General features: G+C 48.8%; 1 protein-coding gene across 2 annotated transcripts in view; it reads right to left on the reverse strand.

Moving 5' to 3' along the window:
• Positions 1-376: 376 nt before the first annotated feature.
• The window catches only part of STK32A (serine/threonine kinase 32A), a 35,883-nt gene continuing 20,409 nt past the window's right edge, over positions 377-15,850 (reverse strand). The window contains exons 7-13 of one of the 2 annotated variants that reach the window (XM_074603766.1): positions 12,453-12,542; positions 8,834-8,931; positions 6,817-6,933; positions 4,542-4,667; positions 3,404-3,532; positions 3,029-3,093; positions 377-2,599 (exon numbers count right to left, since the gene is read on the reverse strand). In XM_074603766.1, coding sequence (XP_074459867.1) covers positions 2,506-2,599; positions 3,029-3,093; positions 3,404-3,532; positions 4,542-4,667; positions 6,817-6,933; positions 8,834-8,931; positions 12,453-12,542 — 719 coding nt within the window. In that variant the 3' untranslated portion in view covers positions 377-2,505. The remainder of the gene's footprint in view (positions 2,600-3,028; positions 3,094-3,403; positions 3,533-4,541; positions 4,668-6,816; positions 6,934-8,833; positions 8,932-12,452; positions 12,543-15,850) is intronic. The other variant, XM_074603767.1, reaches the window with a different exon arrangement.

The raw sequence follows: 15,850 nt of genomic DNA on the forward strand, positions 1-15,850 counted from the left end.
ACTCCAGCTTTGCAGCTCCCTGGACAGAAAAGGGTCAAACTGTCCCACTGGGTTGTTTCCACACTACCAGGGTACAGCGATACTTCTGCCCCCCAGCCCTGCACACACGGTGGGGTGCGGCAACCATGCCAGGAGCCTGACCTGAGCAAATAAAAGCAGGCTACCAGGCACAGGGTGTGGAAGGAGGTGGTGGTACTGCAGTGCATCAATCCATGCGCCTGCAGGGCGCTTGCCAGCTGCACAGAGCAAACCAGGGCACGCTGCACAGCCAGTGCTGCACCCTCAGTCCCTGCAGCCTTTGCCCAGAACCGGCTTCCCCTCCCCACGGCGCCTTCATGTGATGCCAGGAAACAAACTGCTATAGTTAGCTGAAACTGGGGGCCTGCTTTATCTTTATTGTCCAGAGGTAAAGGTACTGCCATGGTACCGTGTCAGGAAGAGGATGCGCTCCCCCAGCATCACCCACCACAGACCAGACTGCCCAGAGAATCTGTACCCCGGCAGTGGTGGGAGAGGGCCCGGATGGGACCCTGAACAGACCTGTTGTGACCACGCTGGACTGCCCTGCTCGGCCTGTCCGCAGCAGAGATGTGCCATGATGTGGTCCGCTGCATCCCCCAGGAGACATGGCCCAGGGGGGGAGGAGACTCAGCACCTATCGCAATCTGCGGGAAGGCTCACAAAGCCACTTAGACAGCCAGGGCATATGCTGGCTGGGGAGCAGCTGGGGGTGGGACACCCCACCGCCTCCCTTGTACGAGGGACCAGAAAGTGGAAGACACCTAACTAAAGCTGATTTTTAGGCGCAACCTACGACTGAGCTGCTCAGTGCTGGGATGCCTGGTACGTGCCCCTGCAGAGGCAGACGGGCAGGACACGCCATCCCCTGCCTTGGATTCAGGCAGGCTCGGGGGGACGGGGACACTCCGCTCCCAGCAGCCACAGGGATGGCCACTCGCCTGTGCACATGCATAAACCACACATTTCCCAAAGCAAACCAGACAGCCATCATCACACCAGTGACAGAGGGATTATTCATGTGTCTATCAGAAGCAGCTATGACAACCACTAGGAAGTCTACTGCAAACAGTCTTGATTTTTTTTTTCCTGTGTCGGTAATGGACTGAATCCACAGCTCTGTAGGCAGAGGGTGTCAGAAAGTCTTCAGCCAGGGGACAAGCAGATTTAAACTGAGCCCAGTAAAGTCCGAGTTGGCTCTAGGCAGGAGGAACACCCATTCTGCCTTGCTATGCAAGTGACCTCAGAAGTAACATGGAGTTTTGATCATCTGGGAAGGAGCCTTTCATTTGCTGTTGGTTTTATTCGATTTTTTTTTCTGAGTTGATCGGATTTAGCCAGAGAGAAAGACAGGAAGGCACAGGGGATATAAAGAATACCTTCGGGCAAAAGGGAAGCAAACAGGTCATCATGCATTCATTATATTGCTGAGAATAGGTAAAAATGTTAAATAAGGAGGTGAAACGTCAGGTCTGCCAAAGCATTTAAATAATAGCATCATTCCCAGCATTACCACAATAGAGAAGCTTTGGCCAATGTCAGTCTTGGCAAAGACTGCACCAGGAGTACAGCTATTGCTGCGAACAGTAGCTGCTTAAATCAAGTGTGATTTCAATGGCAGAGTGATTAAAAATACACATTTGAATTTACCTCTGATGTTGGAAGCCAAACCCCATCAGATTCAGTGAGTTGCAGCAGTTTAGTGTGATGGTAAATAGGTTTTTCAGGCTGACCTGGAAAAGCATCTGGATGCCGGTTATTTGCCAGTGGCCGGTTGTTACCTCTTCATTTCCACATCCGCAGGCTCTGGCCACCCACCTGCCAGCGCCGCTCTGCGAGAATTTGGAACAGGAACCAGCATGGAGAGGGGGAACTGGATGGGAAGCCTTTGCTGCCAAGGAAGGAGATCACTGCCGCTTCCAGCCCTCCGTGCCCAGACTCACGGGATTCTCGCAGGAGGCCACCTTTGTCGCTATGTGCTGGGGGAGACCCTGAGCTGAGAGCGGCCTCTTCCAGCTGAAGCCTCAGCTGTGAGCCCCTGCGGGAGGCCAGAGCCCCACAGAGCCTGGACCCACAGCGCTGTCATGGACCCACCACCATGAGTGACACTAGTGATGGCACCTCTCTGAATGATGCAGCACGCTCAGCCCTTCGGCTGCGCTGATGGAGCCCCCACCACAGGCTGTGATGCTGGCTTGCCAAGCCGAAAGGGTGAACATGGAGTGTCTCCTCCATTTTCACACAGTCACATTCCCACCGCCAAGGCAGGTGCAATAATGGCTGTGGCAAACTGAGGGGGGCAGGACCCACAGCCTCTGTCCCCAGGCCCAGGATCCATGACGGGGTGGGCACAGAGGCAGCAGGTGCCCTGGCCCCACACTGTCGGCAGCGTCCCGGTGGCAGCGGCCGAGTCCGGGGCCCAGCGCCATGCCGGTGGGAGAGCGGGTGGACGCTGGCCCCACAAGGAAGCACCGCACTGTGCTGCTCTCAGAGGTTGTTGTTCTGGTTGTCCTCCTCGCACACGCCTCTGCTTTTGGCCAGTGTTATGCTGTCCTGGGTGTCGTTGCGGTGGTGTCTCACCCTTTGGGAGAGAAAGGGACGGTCGAGCTGTGAGGGAAAGCCGAGGCAGTGCCGAGGCCCACGCAGTGACATGTCTGCCTGGGAGCGTCCTGATCCCTGGCATGAGCGGCCACTCGCCCCACAGGGGCTGCGCTGAGCCCCCGCGCTCTGAGGCCCCGCACCCTGAGCCCCCCAGCACCCGTCTGCTGGCACAAACGGGGCAGTGACTGCAGCTGGTGGCTGTGGGCCCAGCCCCCCAGCTCAGGGACAGAAACACCCCGTCAGCCCCCCGTCAGACGACAGGTCGGCCGGCATTCACCCGTACCCGCTCTCCTCAACCGCCGCCTCAGTGGGCTCCTAAACCCCCATCTGCAGCGTTTGCCAAGATGGCCCACACCCCACCTCTGTCAAAGGCCAGAGTCTCTGATGCTGCCTGTGTGTCAGTACTTACTTTTCTCTGTTGAAAACAATGAAGTCCCTCTGGAGCATCTCTAGGTGCTTTTGAAGGTGGCAGGCCTTTTGCATTCGAATAGAAAAATAAAGAGATCATAGAATCATAGAATAGTTTGGGTTGGAAGGGACCTTTAAAGGTCATCTAGTCCAGTCTTCACAGCTGCCACAGAACGACATTACAGGGACAATTTCAAGGAGATACTGAGATATCTTTAGGTATAGAGCATCTTTAGCACTGCAGTGTGGAGAAGGGCATTAAGACTCTCCTCTCATACAAAACCAGTGTGTATATAAGCTGCCTTCCACCAAGGGAAGACGTGGCAGAGTCTTGGGAATAAAGTTGGTCACAAGGGAAAGATCTGCTTGCTCTCACCTGGGAGGAATTGCTCTTGCTGGTGTCTTTCTCCTTCTTCGCCAAGCGCTTTTTTTTCTTGTGAAGCGGTTTGGATTCTAGGATCATTTCTTCCAGTTCAAAGGTTGGGTCACAGTTCAGTCTGCCTTTCTGGAGGGGAGAGAGAGGCGGCCTTAAGTGATCAGAGCCTGGCTTGAAGAGTCTCTCATAAATTGGACTGCATCTGGGAGCTGAATTTTGTAAAAAATTATTGCAACTGCACACATAGCCAAAGCACCTGCTGTACATCTCACATATTTTATCAGTTCCCGCAGCCAGGGGACCTTGTCAAGGTGTGACAATTGCTCTTTTTGTGCTCACTGCTTCTCCTCTGCCCTCTGGCTGCTTCGAGGTGAGGAGGATGGTCGCTCTGCCTGGGCTGTGCCTTTGCTGGGAGGGGCCAGCAGCCTGCAAAACTGGTTTTAAAGCATCACACGAGCACCCGCCACAGAGAAAACCAGCAACAGAGGGGGGAAATACGTACAGTTAACAAATATTCATAGTTTAGCCCAACTTTTCTTTGGCTGAAAAACAGTCGGAGTAACATTGCACGCAACAGTCCTTGGATTATTTTCTGGAAGGGTTATGTTACTTCTGTGCTGCTTTAATCCAATTAAAAAAGGATCAGAAACACTAAGGTACTGCATTTGTTATTCTACTGTGAACAATGGGCTTGTTAGGGAGAGTCCTTACAGGAAGAAATAATTATCATAAAATGGCGTATGATCTCCAGGCTGCTAATGAGCCTGTGTCTGTTCCTTGGGTTTTGCATTTGAGCAGCTCGTTCTCAGCAAGGCTGCTAAGAATGGTGGGTCAGCGCAGGAGGGCTCGCAGGCACCGTCAGCCTGTCTTTCATCTGGCATGCCACACTCCGGAGCGTCCCACACCCAGAAATTCTGGGAATATTATAAACAGAGCAGATCAATTTTGGGGCACCCACACTTTGTAGCCATTCCCCATTACTCGTTATTCGACCCACAGGAAACACATCTGATGTTCTTGTCAAAATTTGTAAGAACTTGTCTTACATGATCTGGGGCCAGGCGGAGGGTGGGGGGGGCAGGCTGCAGCGTGGGACACTTGGGCACATGGAGAACCTTTTAAAATCAAATTGCCTTACCGTGGGAATGAATCCTGGCATTATCCTTTTCTGCAGAACAGCATCCCAGTTCACATCTGACAGATAGGGAAAGTCCTGGATATCTTTCAGCTGAGAAAAACGCTTCTCGGGGTTTGGCTCAAGCAACTGCAGTGAGAGTTAAATGAAGAGGTGAGAAAGGGAGACCCTGGGATGCGAAATCAGAGATGAGGAACATACAGGGTGTCTATGGCAGAGTTACAGCAGGTGACGGCTGGGGCAGGGACACGACTGTCACACTTTGAGTGGGCATCTGTCAGCAGCTGCCTTTTGCGAAGGCGCCGGTTTCGCCCGCGGCGGGTGGGACGGTCGGAGGGTGCCGTGAGTCGCCAGGGGCTGCGGTGATGGATTCCAGTTTGGGCTGGACCCCAGGGTGGGCCGTGCCTCACCCTGCGACACGGGTTGGTGACACCGCACCAACAGCGGCACCTCCAGCGGGCGCCTCTCTCTGCTGCTCTAGCTCAGACTCACTTCACCAGCGCGTGCGTGGGGCTCACCATTTTGAAGCTATTTATTCCCCTTTTTATGTCAGGAGCAGCTGATGAGGCAGCACAGTGACCTTAGACAATTTGTCCAAGGTTAAAAATAAGCATTTGTTTCAGAACGGGGAGTTAAAGTCGTGCCTTTGTGTTCCCAATTTAATACGGTATCAGTAAAGCATCCCCTGTTTTCTCACTCTAGTGATGGAATATTCATACATACAATTCCAGCGTGAAATAATGGATTCATACTGATTATTTTCAGCATTTTTTTTAACATTGCTGTAGGAATTATTTGTGTGGGAGGAAATGATCGAGGTTTGTCTCTGGAATTCAAGGATTCAACATTGCATAAAATCCAGGAAAAAGGGTGGATCCAAGCCCTCCGGGGAGGGGTGGACGTGGCGAGACCCACACCCCCGGCCCCGCACTGGGGTGCAGGGCTGTGGGCAGCGGGGGCTCTGCAGGGCGAGTGGCACCGAGACACCCTCCCTCTGCCGAGGTCCGCTCCTGTCCAAATGACAGCAACGCGGCTCTGCCACGAATGAGAATTTGCCTTGAACGTTAATAAATACAAAAAGTCACAGGAGATGTTTGAACCAGGACGGAGCCACAGTTGGCCTCATATATAATACACACGGGTCTTAAATCAGATGCAAAGGGGCACCTGGAAATTTAAATAATGTGACATTGCATTATTTATTCCCAAGGGAGCCTATATGGCTTGAGGCATGGTGTGCTCCAGGGAAAAACTTCCAACGTAACAACACAGAGGACATCTGCAGGAAATATCCCTATATTACTGTTAGGTTTAATGAAATATTAGCTACATTTAATTTTAAGCAAATGGAGATATTCCTCAATTTTCCTCTTGGAAAATACGCCATGATTCTGTCTCAGCAAAGAACTGACGTCTCATTTTCATTAAAAAGTTTGAGACTATTTCATTAGAGAGGACAAAATACTTCCACATGTTATTTGGAACAAAAATATAGATTAAATCTACATTAAGTACTACTTTATTGCCTACACTTATTTGAAAATTAGAAAATTATTTATATAATTTCCAAAATTTGCAGATAGTGCTGTTAGGTAAGGCTTAGTATTTCAGCTTTGCTGACACCGTATGCAAGCAGTGTCTGACACTGTCAAGCATTGGTCTTGTTTATTGAAGATATGGCTTCGCTTCAAACATGATTTCAACTTCAAAATGATTCCAGTAATGATTTTGAAGCAATTTTGATAAAAGCTTTGTTAAAAAAAAATTACAGTGGTGTGCATAAACCTCATGGCATCAAAGGACTTCAACAGTATCAGCACTTCTTGCAAATCTTTTCATTATTGGGAAAAATGTTTTTAAAAACAAAAAAATATTACACAGACTTTTTGCCAAATCTATTGACACATATATTAACGTCTGCTTCCAAGTTGTGCTATTGTAGAGAGACAAAGTTATGGGAGAAGCTCTGGAAGCAAAGACTACACGTGTCCTTGGAAGAGCCGCGCTGGCAGCAGCCGCAGCCAACACAACCTGCATCCCATCGCTCCGGGCTACAGCGCTGCGAGGTGCTTATCACATTAGTGCGGCTGCAACGTTACGAGCTGCCTATTTATCGTATGGTGCCATCTGAAGGTCACTAACACCAGATCTGGACACAATTTGCAACGAATCCCCACAATTTACTGCAAAGGCCACAAAGCCCAGTGGAAGGACTCGGCTGCTTTCAGCAGATACGACACATCCCACCCCACGCCACCCACCTCCACCCTGCCCTCACCTTTTTGATCAGCGACACCATCTCTGTGGACCAAGCAGCGGGGTACATCACTGTGGCTGTCTTGAACACGTGAGCGATTTCATTTGTGGAAGTGTTGGCACGAATATGATACGGCCTCTGTGAAAAATGCCACAAGGAAAGCATTTTAATTTATCTATTTTTTCAGACTCCTTGGGAAATCTTTTCAGAGCAAAGAAGCACAAAAGAAAGTCTCCCTGTACGTTCCCCAAGCCTCCCGTTGAAAGCCTCTCCCTGTGTGATCATAGCTCAGCTGAAATAAACAAAATAATAATGTCAGCAAGAACAACAGTAATAACTAGATATTTAAACAGCATGACAGATAGGAGGCAACCCCCAAAAGCTAGAGTCATTACCCAGCTTGTGTTTGCTTGGCCTTTTCAATGTTTGTGTCTTTAAAGGGCTATCAAAAAGGATTTTAGATATATAGTGCTGTGGTTAGAGCAGCCCCAATATTCACTGCAAAATGTGCTGCTGTTTTCAGTTCTTCACTCATGTTGGAGATGACACAAGTAGAAAGGAGCAGGATTTCTCCCACCTATCAAATCACCTGAAAAACGATGTCCCAGGAAGAGTTACAAGTCCCGGGTATGACATCGTGCTCCGGATGTCCCTTCTGCCCTGTGCCCAGTGTCCCAGCCAAGCGTCTCCGAGGGTTCCTGGCGGCACGGCACCAGCCAAGCACCGGGAAACGCGGTCTGAGATGACAGGCCATGCACAGCTGGCGTCACCGACCAGGTGAAGTCACTCCCATGTTTAACTCCCAACTACAACAACGTGCCTCACCTTGAAAGAGAATTTACAACGGTGGAGTGCTTCCATTTTGAGAGATTTTTGATTCCCAGATTTTTACGGCATTTCAGGGTGGTGAGGTGCATTTAAAAAATAGTATCTAGAAACTGTGAGATCCAATCAGGTGCGTTGTGCTTAACATGTACCGACACTAGATGGACCTCCAGGTCTCCCTTCACTCCCCCCATGCGGTAACCACCACTGGTGCCACCATCTCACCATGGCTGTGCCTCAGCTTTGAACACCTGACAGCATTTCTAAGCCCAACTTTGAAAGAGTGACATCAAGTCAAAAGTCAATGTGATGACCAGTCCTGCAATTCATTTAATGTTACAAATGGAAAACTAAAATATTATATTAATAAGCTTACAGGCAGCACATGGCTTCTGCTTCCCAACAGGTCAGACAACCAAGTCTCTCTAATGGGTACTAACTCGATCACTCACAATTTGAAACACTCAAATTCATATGAAAATCTGTTCTTTATAATATATCGAAGAAAACATTTTTTTAGGCATTCTGCAAAGATTGATGATAGAGTTTCTTAAAAACTTGTTTTACATACTCGTACTGAAAGAAGTTTCCTAGCCTGACAAGATTTTAAACAACCTTTTGCGTCAAAGAATGTAATTTAAATAATTTTCTCCCGCTTTTTTTGCACAACATGTCCAAAACACTCATCTAACCATCTGTCTACAAGGCTCCCAACCTTACCTGAGTTAGCAGCAGAACGCTGATGTGACAGGCAGGGATTGTGCTTTATTAATAATTTACACATCGTGATTTGCTTTTGCTCAAACTGATCAAGTCTTATTACAACAGCAATGAGATTTTTTTTCAAGTTTTCTTTTTTCCTTGCAGGATGGGAGCCCAAAGTAAACTACCCTGCCGCCCAGACTTCAGGAGCTGTCACTCGTGACCAGCTCGGTTTGTCTCGCCCAGCTCAGGCCAACCCAGCGGCCGCTGGGCACCGCGGGGAACTGTTGCAACGTGCCACTCCATGATGCGACAGATTTCTCTTTGAGCTCTTTGCTGCGATCACAAGAACCCTGGTGAAGATGAGGATTCTGCTTCCTATGCTGGAATAACCCTTAAGGCCTTAAATTTGGCTCAGCCCTTCCAGCCCTGTTACAGAGCATTAACCTTTCCAACAGAGTGTTTAAGGCAAGAGATGGTCGGACCGGGACAGGAGACGCGCGCGCAGTACCCGGGTCCTGAGCAGCTCGTAGGCGGTGATTCCCAGCGACCACCAGTCCACAGCAAAGGAATAGGCGGTGGGTTTTGTGGAGTTAAACATTTCAGGTGCTGCAAAATACAGAAAAAAGAAAGTTTGCCTTGCTGCAATCTCAAGTGGAAATGAGCAACGCAGAATGCTTGATCCGTGCCACAGAGAGCACCCCTGCTGTTCTGCCTGGGACACAAATTAGCATATTACCCATTATCACACCTTTGAAAATTTCTGCTTTTTTCTTCAAAACAATGGCAAGCAGCTGGTAGGCTGGTCCTTTACCAAAACACCGCTGAGGCGCACAGGAATCAGAATGCACAGGTTTCCCTGCAGCAATTCATCTTTTGAGCTCTGTCAGGTTCCTCGCCTTGTGATGCAGAAACACCCCGTGCCAGGGAGGCTCTGCGTGGAGGATGCTGTGCAGACCCTGCACCGAGGAGACTCAGCGTGTGGGACACTGTGCAGAACCTGCACCGAGGAGGCTCCACATGGAGGATGCTGCGCAGACCACCCCGCTCTCCCGCCCTGCAGCGCAGCGGCACCATCCGCCCTTGCATCCTGCTCGGTGCCGAGCGCCATGGCCATGCCAGCCAGACCTGACCCAGTTCCCAGCACGCCAGCTTAGCCCAGATATTTGCCTGCCCTCGGAACAGACACACCTTGAAGCCTTGACCCTGCTGAGTAACTACATGTGCAATTAGCACAGTATGAAACATTTTCTACCCAAACAAGAGTTTCAGCTCCTCTGTGCCTTATTCTCCCCGCCAGTGAAATGGGACTGTCAATAATTGACCTGAGTGGAACGTTACAAAACTTAATTGATGAATGTGTGTAAATGGTGGGATGGCGTTGAGAAAGAGGTGTGCTATCACCTTTGTAACTGGAATGTTTAACATTCAATAAACACAATCCACTTCATTTGGATTGCAGAATGCCCTATATAATGACCGAGAGCTTCACCAGATCCTATTAATTTCCTCCCCTGTACAAAGCACCACAGGTCAGCATCCCAGCGCGCCCTTCCTGCGCTGCTGTGCTCCCGCGGCACCTGGCACCCGGCACCCCCACACTCCCCTCCGTGCTGCTCTACCCACAAAGCCCAGAAAGAATAAACTCCTCTTGCTGACACAGGACTGGCCTGTTATCCCACAGCAAATGTGCTTCAGAATAAGGACTAACCCTAACTCACTCATTCTAGGCAAAAAATTGGACTGAATATCCCCTCACCTCCCCCGAAAGCCGCTCTGCCCTCAACTCAGCAGACCCTCAGGTTAGAAAGCTATTCTTGTCCTACTCAAATCTCTCTGTTTATATTTAAAGCATTTCAATCTGGCAGAGCCTAAATCCAGCCTCACACAGTGAATGAAAGCAGCTCTTCCGAAACATTAATATGCAGTGTAAACGCAGACATAGTGTCAACTGCGCCCTTGGCAGGGAAAAGTAAATTTTACTCAACGAAGCCCGAGAGCCACAGCTTTTTAGGAGGAGGTTACCAAGCTCATAGGAAGTGGGTGAAGGCACAGACTGAAATGCTCCTTCTTAGCCAATAAACTTCCCTTTTGAGATTAAGTAAAAAAAATACTGTAGGATTTTATGTGTGAGCTGGGAGGAAAGAATTGCACTAAAAAACCAAAACACGGAGCATTGCCTTCTTTTTGTGCGTGTTTTCCTTTTTAAAAGGATTGCACTGGTGGTGCAAAGGTGAAAGGTCAATTTGGTCATCTTGATAAAAAAGGAGACTCCAAGGGCATCGCCCTAAGGGATTTGGCCATGCAACTGCTGCAGGGAGGCTGTATTATGTAGAAGAAGAAGGAAGGGGGGAAGTTCGGAGTGATGGCATTTGTCTGATGGAGCTGATAGAGCCCAGCTTTCCTGGGGATGGCTGAACACCCGCCTGCGATGGGGAGCAGGGAATGAATTCCTTGTTCTGCTCTGCTTGTGTGCGCCTTTTGCTTTGCCTATTAAACTGTCTTTACCTCAACCCACGAGTTTTCACACTTTTACTCTTCTGATTCTCTCCCCCATCCCACCATGGGGGAGTGAGTGAGCGGCTACGTGGTCCTGGCTGCTGGCTGGGGTTAAACCACAGCTCCTTATAAAGGGGAAAAGAAAAAAAAGCAAATTTGTTTTGAGTAGTAGGGAAAGGAGGTCTGCATAGGGAGCAATCATGGTGTGTCTTCCTTCCATGCACGTGTGTTGATTTGCTCATGAAAACTGTTCCTCCAGCTGACCCAAGGCTGCTGTGGAGTGATCCACCCGCTCCAGAGCCACTTTGCCCCAGGAGAACATCCTGCCCTGGCACTGCTACAGCTGCCTGACAGGTTTTCTTGCCTGGGATTAGTCCCATGCCATTGCCTGGAGATAAAAAGATTTCCCCAAAACCTGCATTTTTTGTGAACTGAAGAAAGAAGGGGAAGGGGATGGTATGTAACCATAGCAACCAGCGCAGCTACTCAGCTCCGTGGGCACCTGGAGGCTGGTACCCCACTTCCATGGCACCAACCCTGTGCTCTGCGCACCATGGGCAGGTCGGTGTGAGAACGGGCTGAGCACCGGGGAACCAGAGCCCACCTGTGGCTCTCCCCTCTGTACAGCTCCATCTCCAGGGCTGCACGTGGCTGGTTTTCACTCGTTGGCAGAAACAGCCATATCTGCTGCTACTGGCAACATCGGTACCATAGGAGGGGTTTTCAGAAAGACTGAAAGAATAGTATCAGCATTTATCGTCGAATTGTGGCAGCCACTCCTGCACCAGCTGTGCCTCCCTCTCCCCGGGGCAATGCCGAGCTGCCGCTGCTGTGCTCTGCAGACCCCAGTGACAACTGCCCTCCGTCCTGCTGTCTGGGGACAGCATCCTGTCCTCAGCAGTGGCCTTCGGAGCCAACACCTTGCTCACTGCTTCCTGATGCAGACCTGGCATCAGCACGGCTATGCTCTCGGCTGCGTCAGCCTGACGCTGGAGCACGGGCTCTTCCCTACCGCGCTGAGCAGAGGCTGCAGCCCAGAAACACAGCAACTATTAAGTCCACCCACTTGGCCTAAGCACAGAGTAAAGCTAGTTTTTAAAGCAGCCAATTTATACCAAAATTCAAATTATTGCTAGTGATGCAGCAGTGTAAGACTTGTGCTAATGCACTGAGGGACCAAATACAACACTTTGTGCTTCATTTTCCTTCTCAAGGGTAGCAAGAGCATTTCGTCACTGCTACAGGGCTTGACTGCTGCTTGTGAAATGCTCTGGGATCTCAGGAGTGCAACTATCTTAGTTTATAATCAAAAACATGCTGTACAGCATGGCATAACAGCACTAAAATCTGTGTTTACAGCACGCTTGCTTTGGTCTGTTGTGTGAAATCAGTAGATGGACACATATTTTCCAGCTGTGTCAGGGTGTTGCTGGGGGGGGCTCCCCCCACGCTCCCCTGCAGCACCTTGAGCTTGGTCCGCGTGTCAGACAAACGCATGCATTTTGTCGCATATCGGGCAGAAAAGAGACCAAATTCTCATCTAAAAGGCCTTCATCTGTATCCCACCACAGCTGTCAAATCAAACCCATAAAATGGCAATTCAAGAATACATAATTGTCATCGGTTCTTACCCATATATGGCTTTGTGCCAGCAATGGTGGTGACCTGTATTTCTTTAGTCAGCATCGTGGCAATATTGAAATCGGTGATGTGCACATGTCCTGAAAGACAGAGGTTAATGTGTAACTTGATTTGCTTTAACTTCACATGAGAGACAGCTTTGAATCAGAAACTTAAACTAAAATACTCTATGGAAAGGAGTTTCCAGGAAAAAAGTATTCTGGTGGGAGAAGCGATAGAAAATATTGCAGCTCGCAGGCTGCTTACAGATGCATCTGTTACATCAAATCCCCTTATTTACCCTTTGGGGGGCAAAACATGGAGTTCTCCAAGAAGGCATTTAATGATGATTGTTTTGAGTCTTAATAAATTTTGGGGGAAAGAGAACCGAACTTTTCTCACAGAAAAAATTCCACTATGTTTTGGAAAAAAACAAAATCCGTGGTATTTTTTGCTTTCTAGCTACTTGCCCTTTGGTGTCCCCAGGTACTAAACACTCTCTCCGTTTTCCTCTTTAGAGGACGTCTCTGGAATGGAACAAAATACCTTTGGCAGCAAGCAAAAGAGCCTTGCACAAGAAATTGTAACACCATGAAAACCCTTGTGGGGTAAGAATGTTTTCTGCTCTCACTGCTACAATATGCACAACTGCTGCCTGCAAACTGAAAAGAAAATAAGAGGTGGCTGTGATTTGCAGGGATGAGAAAGGAAATGCTTCCACCTACCTCTTGCCTGCTCTTTTACTTGCAGGTTGGTTTGTTTTTGCAAGCAGTTATCTTATTATTGCTTACTCTCTAAACTCCCATCAGTGAGGAGACCAACCACGTACAGCCATACAGGTGACCAATACAAGTGAATTTCTTTGAAACTTGTGGGTTGGTTCAGCCTCATTCTTCTGATTCAGTGCTGGCTTCAAAAGTCATCTTCTTCCTGACCTCAGGCATCTCCTCGTAAGGCACCGGACTTGCTCAGCCCTGACAGAGCTGGGCTCGTTATCAAAGGCATCAGATGTTTTGTATGCTGCGTTTTGCAGACTCATCACCCTCCTCTGCAGTAACAGAGGGTGGCTGAATTGCTGTTGTTTCCTCTAACCACAGTGATCGAATCAAAGTGGCTGTCTATGGATGGAGATGCTATGGCAATACTTCCCTCAGTCATCAGCTTCAACAGCTAGAAATTCACTGCTGCTTGAGTTCAGAAGTAAAAGTAGAATAAGATCACCTTCATATGTCTAAAAGTTGATGTTTTGGTAACAAACTCCTGTTGTCTTGTCTGGATGCCATGAAACATTTACGTAAATCTTCACAACTGCACCTACATATCTGTTATATGACAACAGTGATACAAATTTGCCTGCTGCAGATATCTGATCTAACTGGGAAAATTTGGAGAATAAAAGTAGAATTTGTGATTTCACCCAAAACCACTGTATCACAACTATGCTCCTGCCTGTGTCTCCTCAACGCTAGCGCAGTGTGTAAAGCAGGGAGCCTCTTGCCCACACTCCATATTGGCCGTGGCTAGAGTGCAAAACGCACCCTGGACAGATTCCATATCAAATCTGCAGTGCTTGCCAGGCTTGAGCTGGAAGGAAGACAGGAAAATTTGAGGTCCCTCCGTTGAGCCATGGGCACTGCTGGGGAGAGCCAGCGAGAGGTCAGAGCTTGCCCCCTGCCCGCGGCACCCGACACATCCGTCAAGGGTACGTGTCTCTCCTGGCTGCTCACCCTGCGTTACACACTGACCCTCTCATCCTCACTCTGCACACTAACGATCGGGCAAAATAGCTGGGGAGTACTTGAGAGAAAAGAATGAGATACCACGGTCCTGTCTGGATACGTCCTTTATGTCCTTGCACTGCTTTTTATTTAATCTCTAGCTTGCATTCCACTTTCTGGGGAGCTCTTTTCATAAATATGAATCATAAAGACTTATTAAGAATTTGATATTCCAAGCACAAACGTGCCTTTCTCTGGATGCATCTTTTAAATGATTCGCTTCAAATAAATCACAAGCTTTTTAAACTAGCCAGTTTTCCAACGGGGAATTACCAGCTCAGGCCCACGAGGCCAAGGGAGGCAGCTCCGGGCGGTGCGACGAGGCTGAGCAGTAGCAGCGGCGTTATGGACAGGGGTGGATGGGGTGACCAGGGATGGCAGCTACCGGCAACCAAGAGCAAAGTGCTGGGTGTTGCTGCTCAGCTTGAGGCCCAAACTTTAAGGCTCATGTTTTCCTGACTGCTCAGCGCCTCCAACTGTGGCCAGTTTGGAGAGAGCCGCGCTCCACACCGTGTCCTGCCCGAAGCTCATCTCCCTGCCTGAAACTGCCACTTTCAGATCAAGCTTTTGGTTCTGCATTAAGGCAAAGAATTTTTTTATTATATTCAGTACCTCTGTTGCTAATTTCTTCACCTTTCTAGAGCATCTTTTGTGCAAAAAGTATAAGGCCTCTGCAGATTCAACTAGCCTAACATTTTAAAGAATACGAAACTGGAGGCATTGGGAGCACATGAAGGCTCTTGGACAGACTGTGCTGTAACTTTCTTACCTGAGATTAGAGAGAAAATGGGCTATGTGTGCCCTGCACTGGCAAGAACTCACCCATTGCAGCACTGCCCTCGAGACCCTTTGGCAGTGGTGCAAGAAAGGTACAAGCCATTACGGGGCTCTTGCAAAAAACCTGAGTTTTACTAGAGATAAAACCGAGCTTTTCTTCAATTTTGTTAGACAAATGACCCAGACGAAAACTCCTGATGAATTAGTCACAATTCCTGGAAACTGCCATCTGTTATATTCTTTTATTACCAGGTGAGCTGTGCTGTCACTGAGCCAAATCGATAGCCTTATCATTAAAGGAGGAAATCACTTTGTGCTTGGAGAATGACTGTTGCAGGTGGTCATCTGCTGAGGATTTTTTTGTTGTGGGACCTGATACCAATCTCTGATGTCAAACAGCTGCTTTATTTATTGCATAGAAATACATTTGCCTGATATCCCACTTTATTTATGGCTCACTTCAATTTCTTAGCTGAAATCGATATGCTAATACAGAATGTCACTGACCAGTGTGACAGAGGGAAACGCATGAGGTGCGTGTTAAGTTCATGACTGGCAGCAGTGGGACAACACATTTCAACATGTGGCACCATGAGAGGCATTTGTGCCACCAAAAACCTGAACCAGTCTCCTACACAAAGATCAGATGATGTGCACAAGGGCTCCTGCAGCCTCATCAGTGATTAACTGCAGCAAAAAGGGCGCTGCGGTTTGTAACAGCCATGGGCGCCTTTCGGTGCGTACATCTGAAAGGGCACAGAGTCACAGCTGGAAAGGTGCTTCACAGCTGGAAAGGAAGATGGGCCAAAGGGCAGAGTGAGGTGGCAAGAAAAGTCTAAAAACTGCAGGACGGC

This window comes from Larus michahellis, chromosome 11, assembly GCF_964199755.1.
Source record: "Larus michahellis chromosome 11, bLarMic1.1, whole genome shotgun sequence".
Taxonomy (NCBI): Eukaryota; Metazoa; Chordata; class Aves; order Charadriiformes; family Laridae; genus Larus; species Larus michahellis.